We start from the raw sequence: 17,222 nt of genomic DNA on the forward strand, positions 1-17,222 counted from the left end.
TGCCCTCTATCATTGTCAGCTAATTAATGTTGAAATTTAAACAATAAAAATGAGATTTTATGTAAAACAATACGGAATAGTTCATCCACATCATAAACATTCTAGAGAATATATCAATAATAAAGTTATTATAGTGAATATTACAATATAGTTAGTCTGAAGCATCCATGAAGCCTTAAAAGACCTGTGAAACCAACAGTACCCAGCTTTCTTTTCCTGTGAGTTGTTCGTACCATTTATCTGAGAATACATATGTAGCTCCAGTCTTTGATTTGTGTTTTAATACAGGTGACAGCACTTCCTGTTGTAAAGTTAGAGACAGGTCGCCCAGAGAGCGGAGAAATGTCCTGGAAAATTGTGAAAGAAAAATAAACTTTGCGACTTGCAACAGAAACGCTTCTTAGTTTACCAGTGTTCAAAACCACACGAACTTCAAAAGAACCATCTTACAGCTGTGTAAAGTACAGAACAGAAAAGAAACCCAACTTGGTGTTTGAGTTTCTAGTGTTTTCCTTGTGTCAATTCGTTCTTCTCGTCGCTTTGCTGTTCTAGTGATCATTGTACTCGTAGTCCTCATTCATCATACAATAAAATTCATTGAAAACATACATTTGTTTATCTTATAAAATAGGGCGAATCGTTTTGGACACCCTGTATATATCGAACCAGCAAATATGAATTTAATAGAAATTCTCAATGAAGACTCGAGTTTGTTTTCACAATAAGTGAGGCGATAATTCTATTTTTTATTTTTTTAGTTTTTTTAACTATTGATCAAAAAGGCATCTTTGCAGAAACTTCAGTATGGCCATATTTTTAGAATTGTGTATTTTTGTGTCAGAACAAAGTACAGAACTTTACAAAGTTAAAGAACATTTTACTTGGTAGTTTCTGTCTGACAATTTTATTAGTTGCTGCTTTAGGGCGGTGACATTATGCGTGTGTTAGAAGTAATTTAATAAGACATAATGATTGTAATGTTTTACAGAAAGCTGAGTTGACAGAAAGGTTCGCTGTCCAACACGGGTATCGAACTGACTTCGGTTTAGGGTTGGACAAGGGTGTTTTCACCAGTCAGCTCCCCACGTCACCACACAACATCTCTGGATCCATGATGCCATTGATGATGAGTGGATAATAGAAAATCTTTAAATTATAAAAGTGTTCTTGTGTTTTGTAAAGGAGCTGCATGAATCAGGCACTCTCTACTCTTAGCTACATTTCCCACATCGATATCTGAATATAATATGTAAAAGCAAGTTGATGGGCGGCGTTGACAGCTTTAAGAAAGGCAATTTAGATATGTTATTAATCTTTGTTTGTCCTTGTATAATGTTTGCACTTAATGCAAATTGCTCTGTAATTTTTATCTTTATGTTCTCTTAAAGGAGTCATCGATAGCCATTGAGGTCCACACAGAAGCAAACAAATACAAGTCTTCGCTTGTTAGACAAATGTGCTTTTAACTGTGCTGCCTACGATCTGATTTTTTTTATTTCTTCGTTGTTGATTTTTTTAACTCTTGTGTGAAAATGTGCAGTACAATTGTGCATATTGGTAAAATGGATCTTTTTATAATTAAGCGTTTAAGTTAAAAATATCCCCTTTCTCTATATATCTCATTTTCTCTCTAAGTGACATGTTGCAGCAAACTAAAGTCGCCTTGTGTTTTAATTGTTTGATTTTTCACAATAATGAATAATGTCGAGTCTTCCAGCTAATGAGTTTATTAAAGCTCAGTATTATTAGTGTATGATTCAGCGATTCAAGGGGGAGTGGTTGTGGGAGTGTTGTGTGTGGTGGGGTGTGATATGTGTGTATGTTGTGTGAACAGTTATTTAGCCTGTTTCTCTTTATCTTTTTGCTAATAAACTAGTTGACCTTTCTGTTCTTTATGTACTACACCCAGCGAAGCAGTAGATGTGTCTGCTTTTCATTTACCTAGTCAAGAGAACCGAACTTTCTAGGCCATTTGAAGTTTTAAAGTGCTCCTTACGTAATTTTATATAAATCATAATTAATTATTAGTAATTAATTAGTTGGTATTGACTGGCTATAGAACTAAGTGCATTCAGCCTAGCCTGTACACACCATCACTATGCTTAACACCGATAGGCATTCAGGTTGAAGAAGAAGACTTTTCTGATCGTGCTCAAAATCTTTCTCGCTTACAAATCGGTCTTACAAATCAAGACATTATGGGCCTCAGTAGATGATTCCTTTGAGAGAACTTAAAAATAATAATCCTGAAGGATTTGCATTAACCGCAAAGATCATACAAAGTCACACGAAGCCTAACAATATATCTGAACTGTGTTTCTTTAAACCTGTCAACACCGCCCACAGACGTTTTTACGTATTTTACTCAAATATCGATGTGGACAGGTCCCGCGGTACCGACGATGAGCTGCAAAAAGCCTGTTTCATCTCAGTTCATTTACAATAACATTCAGAAAGACAAGTGTTTTATATTATGGGCTTTCTATTATCCATCAGTTCTAAATGTCACCATGGAGACTGCGATGTTGTGTTTGTTGTTTGGCTTTTGAGGAAGAGAACAGCTGAGTGGTTGAGACACACTTTTGTAAATCCAAAGAGACGCCAGTTCGATACCTGTGTGGGACAGCAAACGTTTCTCAGTCAACTCAGCTTTTTGTAATGGTGCCTAGGTTCCTAGAAGTCTAGGAAAGATAAGATATATCATGGCTCTGACTTCAATTAAATTACCGAAACGAGACTAGACATTAAAAAAGTTTTATATCCATATATCTTTTTACTGAATAGCAAACAGAATCCATCTTGAAATAAAAAACAAGCTTCATGACTTCACTTACTGGGAAAACTAGGACACTTACTGACAATCTATGTTAAGCCCACATCACATGCTCCACTCGAGAGACAATGGACACTATAGAAATCCCTTCCGTCGACTTCTTGCAAATTTCTCCAAATAACCTGAGTGCATCGACGGACTGCACAAACCTAGCAACGAGTGCATTAGCGCGGCATCCTGCCTTTGTCTCTATTGAAGGTTCTAACGGAACTTGGATCAAAGCTGGATTGTTCCACCCGACTGTCTCTCTGACTGTGTCGACCTCTTGACAGTGTGAACCTTGGTCTTGGTCAATATGGGAATTTTGAGTACTTTGAGAATCCATTAGCTCACTAACATGGTCATACAGTTGTAACTCTCATCAAACAAAATAGTGTTATGCTGTCTCCAAGGGGATAATGATTTGGAAAATATTTTCAACCTTTTTCGAGCAGTCTGTATTTATAAAAGAGAGTATAATCCTGGCTTTATGTGTGACTTTTTACAAGTATTATTTGAAACACTCCTCTCTGTCGAGGTCTGTGGAGCGTCCTAGAGGTGTGTTTGTCCACGAAACCTTGCGCTTCAATATTTGCTTGAGTCGCCTTACAAATGTTTGAACTACTCCGGCTAGTCGGGTGTATTTGTGAGGTTTAAGAAAGACTATTCAGACCCGGTGCATTCACTTCACCCACAAAAATTCATTACATAAACTATTATAATGATTTGAACGACTGGGACCAGGCAAAATATTTATCCTTGGGTTCAATGGCAGGTCAGACCAAGCGGTATTGTCTTATTGTTCTCGACTTCGCCTTTTCAGAGAGTGAGAACATTTAAAGTGAATGTCATTGAATATTGATAACGTACACTACATAAAAGATGATAAAGATGGATTCAGGCATTACAATGGAAACTAGTGGTGGTGGAGGTTGGTGTAGAGAAACAACGTCCATGCACCAACACGACACCAGTCCATCAGTAAGCAAAAGATCTGAAGAACATCGTCTCCTTTTACAGTTTGAATATTTCTCCTCTGCCCAAAGCAGTATTAATCCTTTCTTACCTTGGTTTCAGACTTTCTTTTCATACTCCTGTATCGCTTTAAAGTTGAAATCAAGTGAAGGATGTTTTAGATAGTCATTTATTCAGCATTTTTATATAAGGTGACAACGACAGCAGTGAAAGAACATACACACAGATATACACACATCATCACCAACAACACACACTCTCTCTGATATAAGCAGGACTAGAAGGTGGGGGTGGGGAGAAATTACGAGAACTTTTCATGAGAGTACTCTTTTGTTTGGGGAGTGGAAATCAATCCGTTTTCTGAACCATTTTGTGAGAGCTGCACCCATCTCCTCTCCGTTATTGCCCTGTATCTTCTCCAGTCATGTAAGGAGTCAATTAGTCACTGAACAGCTGAGTTGTTTGTGGAATGTACACCCCGCCACACGGGAACCAAACGAGCTAGAAAATGTTATCTTGTTGCTATCCGTTACCTTAGACAGGATGTTTAAAACGTCTTTGCTGGGACTTGGTTAATATTGACCACCAGAAGTGGTATTCGGGCCTCTGATATTCGCCATGCCTCTTTAGAAAATATTTTTTAGAGCACATGTCTGATTACAACAACAAGAACATTAAATAGTCGCGTGGATAAACACAAGACAAACTGTGAGGTTAGAATAAGTTCTTGAGGCATTATAAGTACGTGGATGCTTTATTGTTAGTTGGTTAGTTCTCTGTGTGAAACATACATGTCATTTCATGAAACATTTAAATTTTTTACCTTTGCTGCTAGCTAAGGAATATAAAAAATGGGGAAAAGTGAAGAAAAAAAAAGGAAACGTTCTATTCACCACTCATGACGTCATAAGCACAGCGTTTGATTGGCTAACGTAGTGGGTGAGACTTTTCGCACACAAAAGAGTGTCCTTCCGTGCAGAAGTTATCATTCAGAAGAAAATCTTTCCGGCCGTCAACCTGTCAACATACACAAAGTCTTTATTAAAATTGCCATTTTCATGAACAAAGAATACATTAAAATAATAGATTACTAGGATGTTCAACTATTTGTCTTTTATATTTCTCCATCATTGTAAAGCTGTACTACTGAGAGTAGCCATGGACCTCAGTCTTTCATGGTATAATGTTAGTTACTGTAAAGATATTTTTTAAAAGAGATTACTTTTGATATACATGTTCGGCCGTATGTACTTTATACCTATTGCCCCAAGACCTTAAAGCGACAATAGTATCTATATACAAAGCCACAGTTATATATTTATCATTTTGGCTTATATTGATTATATGGATTGGTAGGATGGTATAATAACAACAGAGATGAAATCGTGAAAAAAGAGTGCGTGCTGATGTACGGTGATAAAAGGAAAGTCCCGTAATCCTCCTGCCCCAAACTTTCCATCACAACGTATTGATGGCAGTCCTTACCGCGAGACAATTTTGCGTGTTCAGAACATTATTGGGTTGATCAGCGGCCCAGAACGGCCCCACAAGGCTGTCGACAACACGTGCACCGTTGACCCAGTTGAAGAGGTGAGCATCACCGGTCCAAGCTGAGTTTAAATTTTTCATTGGTCGAGATCCACCGATGTAGTATTGAATGTCAACACTTCCTGTTCAAATAAAACAAACAGAAATATCTAAAAAGTAGAAATAATTTGAGTAATTAGAGCACAACATTAATAAAGTAATACAATCGTTTCACTACTAATACTGTACAGGATGGGGGTTAATATGATGAAGTGGACCCAATGCTGACCTGGTATATTCGAAAGAATTTTGAGAAGAATTGTGATCTTCAGTGTAGTATCGGGCACTACTAAGTCCAGTCCTCTGTGAAGACATTCATTTCTGCTGTTGGTCCAGGTGGCTGTGGTGTTGCCAAAGACGATGAAACAGAAGCGAGCAGCGGCAGAAAAGTAGAATCCATCGTCAACGGGGCACCAGTCTGGAGCAAACACATGTCATTATACAAAGTGGCAATCCTCCCGATACACGTTCTAAGCTGATAACTGTTACTTTTAAAAGAAGGATACTTTCTCTGTAATCATACCTGAAAACTATTTCTTACAATCCCTCGCGACTGAATGAATGTGTTATCATGATATCCAGACTCACCACAGATAGTCTCACTCTACAAGTCTACACACATACCACTGATGGCCAGCACCTCCCAGTAGCTTGAATGCGGGAAAGTTGATGAGAGGTTCAGCGAGATTCTCGGAAGATCCCGCAGCTCGCACGTTCCCGCCAGGTCATCTGCTACAAAGACGGAGCACCAGTCAAAGTCCCTGCACGTGCAGCCACACGTGATCGGGCTGGGGGCAGAGGTCACCATGTGCGTTAGTTGTGGCGTGCCCGTGATGACGTCATCTTCACGCAGGCGCAGCCACGTGGTAGGGAGGCCACCATGAGCTCTAGAATAAAAATGGTACACCATGGAACTAGTTTGTGACCAGAGGAGGTTTGTGTTTTATGCCGAGTCAGCCACTAATGCAATATCATCGCAAGGGAGTGAGGCAGACCTCTAGACAGATGTCACATGCAAAGAGAGAGAGAGACAGCGGCGTGCTCGAGACGACAGCTAAACCCAGAGATACAACAAAGAGACATCCATCTTAAAGTCTCCACTTATCCCCGGATGATTTCTTATTAGCTCCCGAAGATTCAAAACTATTTAAAAAGCCTCATCCGTGGAGCCGTAAACCATCTTTTAAACCCCTTCACAGTTTCGCCACGAAGGATAAAACTGACAATGAAAAAGCAGAAAGGAAACTCATCTTCTTCGATAAATAAATTCAAAAACTAATCCTCACTACTTTTCGGACAGATCTCTTACGATAAACACTATGCATTCAAATGGGAGAGTAGACCGAAGGGAGGGGGACTTGCTGGCGTTTTCAATATAATAGAGCTTTTAAAATCAGAGAGAAAGAATCTTATTTCGAAGCGCACAGAAATCTTTACCATCTTGACAAAACTGTAACTGTATTTTAACCTTATAAGACTACTTTTTCATACAGTTATTTCGATGACATCAGTTTTCTTACCCTCACAGCTACACCAGCTGAAATATGACCCCAATGTACCAACATTGTTACTGCACTACACCCTCACTGATAAACAAAATAAATCAAACAAAAGCAAACAAATAAGTAAAAGTAACCACATTTCATACGTTGGTGAATCATTGAGAGCACTTTAATGGACGGCAAATAAAAAAGTTTGTAAACACGGAACACGATGTGTATAAACAGAAAAGAATCATTAAAGATTAATTTCTCAAAATCCTGATTTATAATTTTATCAGCAATTTTTTTTAAAGAAAAAAGAGTCTTTGTTACCAACTAAGGCATGTAGTGTATTACAATTTATTTAAATTTAAAGAGCAGCAAATACGTCGTCAATTGAGAAGTGTGTTCAAGATAAACAAGCACCTAATGTATACAGTAATCACAATGACAAAGTGTACTCACGCTATAATAAGTGTGTAGGTCACAAGAAGTGTGCGCATGTCTGTCCCAGTACTGACCCTCAAGTCCCTCACTGATGAAGACCGAAGTTCACACTGTCAACCGGCTGAACTAGTGAGACAGTCGGGTATAACAAACAAGGTTTTATCCAAGTTCGGATCGAACCTTCAAAGAAAGCGACATCGATTAGGATTAAAGGCACAATGCCGCGCTAAGGCGCTCGCTGCCTGCTGGTGTTGTGAGCTCGTCATTCACATTGTTTGGAGAAAGGTTAAGAGGTCAACGGAAGTGAAATTCTATGGAGACTTTTGTATTTTGGGGTGGAGCATGGTGTATCGTGTGGGTTTGTTGTAGATTGAATAACGAAGGTTTGTGAGTGCGCCAGTTATTTAAAGTACTTTGGTCCTGTGGCACAACGGTTAGTACCTGTCGCCAGTACAGTGAGGATTTGTTGTCCTTGGTTCAGATCTCGTCTCGGACACGCTCATCTTTGTCTGAACGTGGCAGTTGTTACAGGGCTGACTGCTTTGCCTTAGTTGCCGGCTCAGTGTAAAACACCAATTTCTGCAAAAAGTAGACTCATAATTTTTTAGTCCAGTTTTTGTCAATTTTTGTTGTCCTGGGTTCAGATCTTGACTCGGCACGCTGCTCTTTCTCTGAATGAGTCAGCTGTTTACAGGGCTGGCTGCTTTTCCATGATGTAGAATTAGTTGCTGGATTTCTTCAATTACTTCACAAAGTAGGCTCATAATATTTTATTTATTTATTTTTTTTACTTTCCTTTGCGATTTTGCTATTCTTTCAAGGACCCGATGCTTGTTTATGTGAATATAGCTCCATACAGACACGCAAACACAAAAGCACACGGTCCTGACTACTTTAAATACTTAAATCCTTACAAAAGTATAACCGTTCTTTATTACTGCACATCCAGTCGTCGGGAGGTTAGTTATATTTTCTAGATCCGCTTCCATTCGCTATTCCCGTCATCATTGTTTTGTTAGACGACGCCCGTGTCCTCTTCCTCTTCATCGTCCTCTTCCTCTTGCTGCTTTACATCCACATGGTAGCTGGTCAGGGCGATGCATCGCTCGTCACTTTGCCTGCTGCAGCCCGTAATTACCGTTGCTCCTTCGCCACACTGCTTCTTTAAACGGGTGAAAGCCGTGAGCATATAAATAAATATACATAAATGTGTCACAAACAACAAGTCTATGACGTCACTTTGTATCCTTCTTTTCGTCGTCATCGTAGACAATCACAAGTTGTGACGTACACCGGGACATAGAGTTAAACCAGGGTACATAATGATCCTCCAAACACACGACGACTTTTCTCTCCAGACCACAAACACGAAGTCCATCCGTCCCCCACACCACGTCACTGCGGGCCGTAGCCACGTCATCAATGTCATCGTCATTCATCACCTGCACAGGGATACCCGCTTCTTTAAGTCCCTTCATCAGACCCGAGTCGTTACTCTTTATATCCCTGTACAACAGCAGCACGTCTCTCCACTGTAGGCAGGGCGGTGTTGTTGTGCCGTTGTTGGTGGAGGTAACGGTCGTGGCTGTTGTCGTGAAATTCTCTGTTAACATTTAAAGTAAGTTTTTATTATTAGGTACTTGTCGAAGATACAGCGTACACACTGACAGATACGTGGATATTAATGGCAGACACACAGGGAAAACACATCGTCTTGATGACGATGATGACGATGATGATGATGATGATATCTTTCCCGCTATGACCTTTGACATTTGTGGATTATCAGATTCCACAACACAATCACACTGTAGATAAACTCAACATGTTGTACACAAAGTAAAAAAAAACAACGGCGTTACACACAACAACATTTCAGGTCTCACACAGTCAACAGGAGGTGAACAAAGATTCACCTGAATACTTCAGTTGTAGGTAACACAGGTAAGTATCCAGACACAAGCCATCGTGACAGAAGCCTCAAACACACATGGAGCAGACGACATACAACCACCAATCCCTGATGTCACACTCATCGTCAGTCACATCGTTGAGATGAAGAGGACACAAACATCTACTCTACACACAGTGCAGCCATAGGACACAGGTCCGCACATCACAAAGTAGAAAACTGAGTGGTCAGCAGTGCCAAACACGTTAGAAGTGTCAGTGAAGTAGACACAAGTAATACAAATGATGAACAGCTGTCACATAGGGCAAGATGGCGCAGATGTTACAGTTGAATAAAAATGTTCTAGAAAACTGAGACAAAATGTGAGGACAGAAACTTGGTGTCATAGACTCACAGATGACTTGTACACACAAACCCTGGCGCAGATAAAAGGGAAAAGACGAAATGTGATGAAGAGCTGTCACCCTGTCGCCAGTTAGGTGAAGTGACATCACATCACTGTCATATTCACAAGACTGTTTCTCGCCTGCCGGTTGTATAATCACACTGATAACTGTTTATCTGTCAACACACGTTACACTACACAATACACACACCTACCTGTAACACCAACATGGAGACTGTGTAGGAAGCTGGCCACGTCACGACCGCACGTCACACAGTCAAATGGCCTGACACCTGAGTGACCTTGACCTCGGTGATACAGTCGTGTGACTGGCGGGCCGTCTGTGTGGTCGGGCACACCTCGCTCGCTGTACGGCAGGATATCATTAGCAGTGATCAAGTCGTTCTGCTCGACTTCCTTGACGACGGCCGGAGGAGAGCGGAGGGGTCTGGTTAAATATTCCACTTGCCAGCCGACGGGTACGATGTATTTGTAACAACTTGCCGCCCACAGATGCAGATGAGGAACTTGTGTCAGCAGCTTGTCACACACAGTGTCGAAGTATAGTGACCTGTGACAGACATGAGTGTTACAGTAGTTACCGTCACACACAGCTTCCTGCTGGTCAAAGGTCGTGGAGCGCACAAACATCACAAGTTTTCAATTCCTGTCAAAGTATTTTATGAAGTATCAGGAACAGAAATATCACTTTAAATCACAATAAATAACAACTTTTTGTCACGTGTCAATACCAAAAGCGTGCACGAAAAAAATAGTGGCGGTCCGGAGCGAAACTTCGTGAGGTCAGGTGTCCCTTTCATTGAGGGATTATCACCTGTTAATGGTGATTCTTAGATCACAGCAAGTTGCATCTACCTGTGTGTCTATCATCACATCACACGATGTACTACTCACAAGTTCACTTCATCAGCGAGGACGTACAACGACTCTCCTCTTGCTGCCTGTGACAAGTCGTTGACGGCCTTCTCCGGTTGATTACCGTCATAAAGATTATACTGCAGGAGGTGAGGCTGACCGGGTGATACGCCTGCTGACTGTTGTGTGTTTACTGTCTGCAGCAACAGGTGATACAGCATGGTGCACGCTGCACGACTCTCACCACAAGTACTCACAATGTAGACGGGGTGACCACATCGCAGCCATTTTATACCCATCATCAGCAGCACCACAGTTTTACCTGTACCGGGCGGTCCGTTGACAAACACTCTGGGAGGCGCCGTGTGTAGCAGGTGAACTTGCTCCGGGAAGAGTGTGATGACAGCAGTGTAGCACTGTCCTGTCCACCACACGGCCTGACCCAGGGTCTTGACACTCACACGTGGAGGACTTGTACATGGCACAGTCACTGTTGTCGCCGGACCACAGAATCTAGTACAGTCACATCAGTTGATGTGTGCTACAAAAACAATTTCTATTATTTTACAATTAACATTAAGTTAATTGTTAGCTGTATTTCATCTTTCCCAGGTAAAAATATATGATTTCTATTAGAACTAAAGAGAAACTTTTTTTCACTTTCTAACTTCTGTTCTCTAAAGAAACTATTTAATGCTTACTTCTATAATAGACACAATTATCTGCTCCAAATTAAAAATTAAAGTACTCAAGGGTCTAGCACAATGCAAAGCAGATTAATTAAAAATTTGAGGGAAAAATATGTTTATAGTTCAACAAATTTACAGCTGGCAGTTAGTGAGCTTGGAAAAAAAAAATGACAGAATAAACAAGAAGATAATTACAACACTGTGACAATGGTTCACCTCTGGCAAACAGTGGGACATAGATTGCTTATCACATCTTTATTTTTGTTTTTTTTAACCTGAAACTACATCAGTGATTTTTGGGTTCATATGCGCTGAAAATGCAGTGAACATTCCTCCTAACACCTTTCCCACCATGCTAGTCCTTTGTCACACCTTCCCTGCTCGTCTTCCTTTTACAATATCATGTTACTCTCAGTTCTTGTTTTAATTTTTTTGGCTCCTGTGCGTTTTCTGTATTTGATCTTATTCATCTTTAGATAGTTTTTTAGTTCGTGTGGTATTTGTTTATTTTCCTGTCCCTCGTATGCGTTACATGTCTTGTTCTTGTTCTTAGGAGCTAAGAGCTTGCTCCTTAGCAGTTTGAGTATGCACTTTACAAACTTTGTACTTATTATTCTGAATAAAGTTTTGTTGGAAATCTCTTCGACTGTAAAGACTCAGTTTCTTGAAGAGGCTGGCACAGCAGATTGAGTACCAACCGTCAAGCCGTTGACGACGATATCGTCGTTAAAGAACTGTGCTTCGTCGCCCATCAACATCAACATCACATTTCCACATTTTCCCTGTAACATCTGGTAACAGTTACCCAAACTTGTTCAAGATAAAAATCTTACTTTTAAAATTTAGTCAGTTGACGATTTCTCTGACGACAACAGTGACGTGAGCACTGATGTCACATCTAACATCGTACACGACAGGCTTAGACTGTGACAGTGTTGTGACTACACATTATTGTAATATTTACCTGGCTACCAGTGTCTTGTACAACTGAGGTGTCATGTGACTGGCAGGTCCAGCCCCAGCCACACGTCGCTGCCACCAGTGTCCGAGTTCCCTCATCACGTGACTACTGACGTCACACGGGGTCTTGGGGTCAGACAACTGATCACAGCACAGACACAGACCTGGGATGTCGGCGGGGTCACTTGCTCCCAGACACCGACACAGGTCCTGTACAAGATCCACATCATGGCTTGTGAAATGAGTTAAATATAGAGATGACAGATGTAAGTAAAATACTCTGAACATTAAAGTATTAAGTACAATGTAAGTACAGTTCAGTAGCTTAGAATGGCTGTAACAGGATAATAATGCTGTTAAAACAGAACAAGTGTCTACATCCACTGAATTTATGGGAACAAATCGCGGTGACACAGCGTGAATACAATAATGTACACCAACGAAGAAAAGAAAGTAGAATTCGTTTATTTGTCAAGTAACACTACACTGTGAATATGATTTGATAACAACCGCCACTTACACAGAAACACGTGGGGACACCGCTAGTCGCACTGATATTTATACACATCCTTTCCCCAAACAAATATTTGCTCTGTATACACATGGGTATGTACGCTATCATTAAATTTCCATACACTTTCCATTTACATACACTTATTGACAAAAAAAATTAATAAATAAATTTTACACATTTAGGTATGGTAACAGAAAGATACTGAAACCTGAATGAGGAGGTTGTCACCGGAGATGGCCTGTTGTAGTTGACGAGCCGTGAGGTTGGGGAAGGCGATGACCTTAGTGACGGGCAGACCGGGAGCGATGTCGGACACCAGGTGAGACAACATGGCCTCCGCCTTGTCCAGCTGTGACACGGCGTTACTCAGCTTCTGTCTAATGTTATTGTTTATATCCTGCTGTGACATGTTTACAGTTTGAATATTGTCACCCAGTGCCTTCACCTCACACACTACCAGTCCGTACTGTCGATGAATCAGAAGCACATCAAAGTCTCCTTGTTTCCAGTTGTGTGGTAGAGAAGGAGGAAGGTTGGAGGGTCGGGGTAGGTGGGTAGCGGCGGCAGCGTAACAAGGTTCACCCAGGTACTGTCCGAACTGAAGCTGAGTCATTCCAACCATGACATCTCTGTTCTCTTCACACATTTTCTGAAGACAGACAAAAATCCGTTGCATGGCAGCATCGTCTCTGACGTCACTGTCCTGTACGCGAGGAGGCTGAGGAATGGAGGAATGAACAGCAGAAGATGAACTCGTCGGCGGTGGGTTAGACTGACCAGCCTGTCCAGGTGCTGATGTAAGGACGAGAACCTCCTGACCAACAACCGACTGTCTAGTCATGGGCACGCGGTGGACGTAGACAGGAGGCAGGAAGTAGGCGCGAGAGTCGAGATGAGGGAACGCGGCCTCAACCCACTGTAGCCAGAATGTCTGGGCCTGGTCTGGTAATGCTTCCTGTGTCAACACCAGTCTGGTCAGTTAAATAATAACTGCCTGTTAAATAATTTGAGTATTTCTGTTGAAACTTTACTTGTATTGGTTGTCATCAAGTAATGTATTTTTTTATCTCCTGCCTTCTAGTCTGTTACACTTTTGTTCTAATATACATTTGTCAACAAACAAACCTTTGAACCAGTCTTCTGGCTGATGAGTCTGACTGCCGCACCGATCTGAGAAGGAAGACCGCGGATGATAATAATCTTCATACCAGATGAGGGTTTGGGGTGAAACTCTACATCAGCGCCTGTATTTTGTTTTACCTCATCCAGGGGGCGTGTGTTCACTGACAAAAAAAACCTTTTCATATTAGGGACTTTCGATGCCCATACACATTTCTCTAAATTATAACAGACAATTGCTTTTGAACTGCTTTTTATCATTACGAGGAACTGTAATGGTTGATTGCGCTAATGATATGTTTTTTAATCTTCACATCGAATTTAATTTATTCGTGATCATAAAGCGCCTCATTATAATTATTATTATCATCATTATGATTTTCATTTTTCTGTCGGTTGACTGCCATTTTCATGGCTTTACTGATTATGATATTTACATGTAAATATTATCTCACTATTTTCGCCCTGTCTACGTTTATCTACTGTCAGTTTAAAAAAAATGAAGCATATTAACAATACCACCTACCTGTATCTGTAAGTAGTGCCGCATGTTTATCAGTCACAGCGTGTAGGTAAACCTGCACCCGGCCACCGCCTCTACAACTCTGTCTACCACCTCGTCTTTTAGGTCGCTGTCCCTGTGACAGTTGTTACAGTGAGAGGACAACATCGTGAGACTGAACACCGGGTACATCACTGAGATGATCATGTACAGGATGACATTCAATATCTACACCAGCATTATACTAGTTAAAGGTGTTTTCACACAACAAAAGTAGGATGATAAAAATAGTTGAAGTTCTCTAAGCGTGCAGGGAAGGAGAGTGGCTCACCTGAGCAGACGACGGATGACCAGACATTGTTGACAGTGGTCTCCCCTGTACAGGACCAAGTTTGTCGGATGTAACGTCTGCACCACAAAGGTATTTATGTATCTTGGTGGTCTCCACTCTTTGCTGGAAACCAGCAAACTGTCATGTGTGTGTGTGTGTGGATAATATTGTAAAATAGTAACACAAAGTACAAAGATAACAAATCACATGACTGACATGTCTGATGGAGTCGTTAGAGAGCATCGGGGTCGGCTGCCTTTAAAGGAAAGTCTTGTCCTAAAGTTTTATTGTGAGCGAATTCAAACAGCTTCACTTTACAGAATAAACTCGGTCAGTGTGTGTGTGCTCTGCCGTTGATGTTGGTCATTTATCTTTCATATTTTTCAAATTATTTCTGATTAATGATGCATCAAGGAAGCGAGATACATAGAAGGGTTTAATTCAAGAATCGGAAACACAGGTATGGGTGCGATTATGTTAGAATGTAAACTCTTCACGATGCCAAGCTTGGACAGAGGTAGCGGGTTCAACGAGGTTAACGAGACAATTTTTCAAGAGATTAGATCGTAAGGTTTACGAGTGTTGATATTAGTTAATTCATTTTTACACAATCCTTGAGAGAATAGCAAAGTGGTTTGTTTACTTGCCGAATTTTATTTCAAAGGTCCGAATGACTGTAAAAACATTTGAAATAAAACCAGGGAAACACGAGTTATAGCAAACACCGCTGTCTCATTCCATTTTGAGAAATTTTAGAAATAAATTCAATTGATCATAGTCACAGGCCTGATGCTCAGAATTTACATCGTACCATATGTTCGCGATTTACAGCTCCACCAACCACAGAGCTTAACAAATGAAGAAAGAGGTGCAAGAGAAAGTGAGTCATTTCTCAGTCTATCGAAAAGTAAACATTATTTTCTTGTAATCGAACAAAAGGGATAATTAAACTTGGACAAAAACATTCGGAACATCGATACATTTCTACGCCCACAAGAAAGAGTACAAACTTCGATGTTGTACCCGGATCACGGTTGTACGTTTCTATGGCAACATTGCGTTCGTGGCTGACTTTGCCTTAGAGACTATTCGTCGCTAGACAAATACCCGGGGAACATTTAACCGATTAAGTTGGATAATTAGTTTTAAAATGAGTAAGAACACATTAGCGATGTCCACAACATTAATTCTGTCGCTTTCAGCACCAAAGACCCTAACATGCGAATATTTTGACAGCTGACTACTGGCTATATCGATACTAAGTGGTCAGATGAATCAATTAAAAATAAAAGATTACCTGTCCACAAGACTCAAAGTAAGATGTTCACACTGCTCGGAGACTGAATCATTAGCAAGAAACAAAGGAGTATGCAGAGCTTGTATGTCATAACTCAATCAGTTAATGTTTTATACCCACACAAACCAGCGATAAAAACTTGTTCTCCATCTGGGATTTGCTTATCTCCCTGATAAAGGCTGAGGCGTGTCTTGGATATATATATAGATGGACCGCCATCTGGCTATTCTCATACAGTAAGACATCTCATGTAGGTCACGTCAGGAGCGAAGCTAAAGATGTGGTATGTTTATCTCAAATGGTAAATCAACACACAACACGTGTGGCTTTATATTTTACCGTGAAGTATAATATAAAGTACATCTTATCAGCATGACTTTACAGAAACTAACGGTTATCAGTTGAGTCTTGTTAACTGTCTAGAGGCTTTAGGCCCCAATGAGTCTATTGAAACAATTTATGAGTGGTCTGTAAGTGTTCTGTTTGTCTTAGCAAAGTAATGTAGATTAGGATGTGTAGACAGGCCTGACGAGAGGGGGGGACAGGGGGTCTGGTGTACCCGGGCCCTTGGCTGTCAAGGGGGCCCGGCCTTGGTCAGTGGATTTTTTTTTTCTTCTTCTCCTTTTCTTTTTCTTTTAAAGAAAGGTCTAAGGACAGAACACCCAAGCATTACACATGCAGAAGTTGAGTTTGAGTGTAGATATTGAGATTGGAATTGTAAACATACATTATATGCTGGGAAAATAATTTACGATTACAAGTACAAGGGGCCCGGAGAGGTCGTCTGTCCCGGGGCCCGGGCTGGCTCTCGGCGGCCCTGTGTGTAGAATCGGCTGCAACCTGTCGTCTGTAGTCACCCTTGAGGGTCCCAACTTCCGGACCCTTTCCTTACTAGAGACCACGGAACTACAACTTTTTGAATTAATATTTAAAACACGAGGCTCGTAAGGTCTGATATAAGCGAGACCACCTTGCCCTTACTTACAGTAAACATACACAATCGAGACTAAGAGACTCAGTGAGACAGCATCGTATTCTTGAGAATTTAAAAAGCTGTTTTCACAAGATTTGTTCGTTGATAATACATAGTCCATATTCTGTGGAACAATTGACATAAATTGACGGAGGGAAAAAATCGACAAAACCTACTCAGAGTCGCTCTACTGTTATAATTGCATTTTGCTTGCATCTCAGTAGTAATACTGATTGGCAATTGTTGTTACTCAAAGAATACAGTCTCATGGCCTTCAAGGCTTTCTGTTTATATGTAGGTTAGTCAAAATATTGCACATACATCAGCTGTGTGTGGCTGTCATATAATAGCAACAACAGCCG

At 40.7% G+C, this 17,222-nt stretch overlaps 2 protein-coding genes across 4 annotated transcripts; both read right to left on the reverse strand.

Annotated features, from left to right (window-relative positions):
• Positions 1-3,949: 3,949 nt before the first annotated feature.
• LOC112575606 lies at positions 3,950-10,868 on the reverse strand. Of its 3 annotated transcripts, XM_025257581.1 has the most exons (9): positions 10,515-10,868; positions 9,815-10,170; positions 7,744-8,905; positions 7,321-7,428; positions 6,895-6,960; positions 5,999-6,261; positions 5,604-5,792; positions 5,273-5,457; positions 3,950-4,804 (listed from the first exon to the last, which is right to left on the reverse strand). In XM_025257581.1, exons 6-9 carry the CDS (start codon positions 6,180-6,182, stop codon positions 4,715-4,717), a joined length of 648 nt encoding a protein of 215 aa, XP_025113366.1. In that variant the 5' UTR covers positions 6,183-6,261; positions 6,895-6,960; positions 7,321-7,428; positions 7,744-8,905; positions 9,815-10,170; positions 10,515-10,868; the 3' UTR covers positions 3,950-4,714. The 3 variants fall into 3 exon arrangements, with proteins under 3 accessions (XP_025113366.1, XP_025113364.1, XP_025113365.1); XM_025257579.1 differs by lacking the exon at positions 6,895-6,960; XM_025257580.1 differs by lacking the exons at positions 6,895-6,960; positions 7,744-8,905; positions 9,815-10,170; positions 10,515-10,868 and having other exon boundaries at positions 7,321-7,721.
• Positions 10,869-13,486: 2,618 nt separating this feature from the next.
• Positions 13,487-16,043, reverse strand: LOC112575613. Its single transcript, XM_025257590.1, has 5 exons — positions 15,888-16,043; positions 14,591-14,667; positions 14,284-14,395; positions 13,764-13,921; positions 13,487-13,609 (listed from the first exon to the last, which is right to left on the reverse strand). The coding sequence occupies exons 2-5, from the start codon at positions 14,615-14,617 to the stop codon at positions 13,547-13,549; spliced, it is 360 nt and encodes a 119-aa protein (XP_025113375.1). The 5' UTR covers positions 14,618-14,667; positions 15,888-16,043; the 3' UTR covers positions 13,487-13,546.
• Positions 16,044-17,222: the final 1,179 nt, after the last annotated feature.

This window comes from Pomacea canaliculata, linkage group LG11 (assembly GCF_003073045.1).
Source record: "Pomacea canaliculata isolate SZHN2017 linkage group LG11, ASM307304v1, whole genome shotgun sequence".
Taxonomy (NCBI): Eukaryota; Metazoa; Mollusca; class Gastropoda; order Architaenioglossa; family Ampullariidae; genus Pomacea; species Pomacea canaliculata.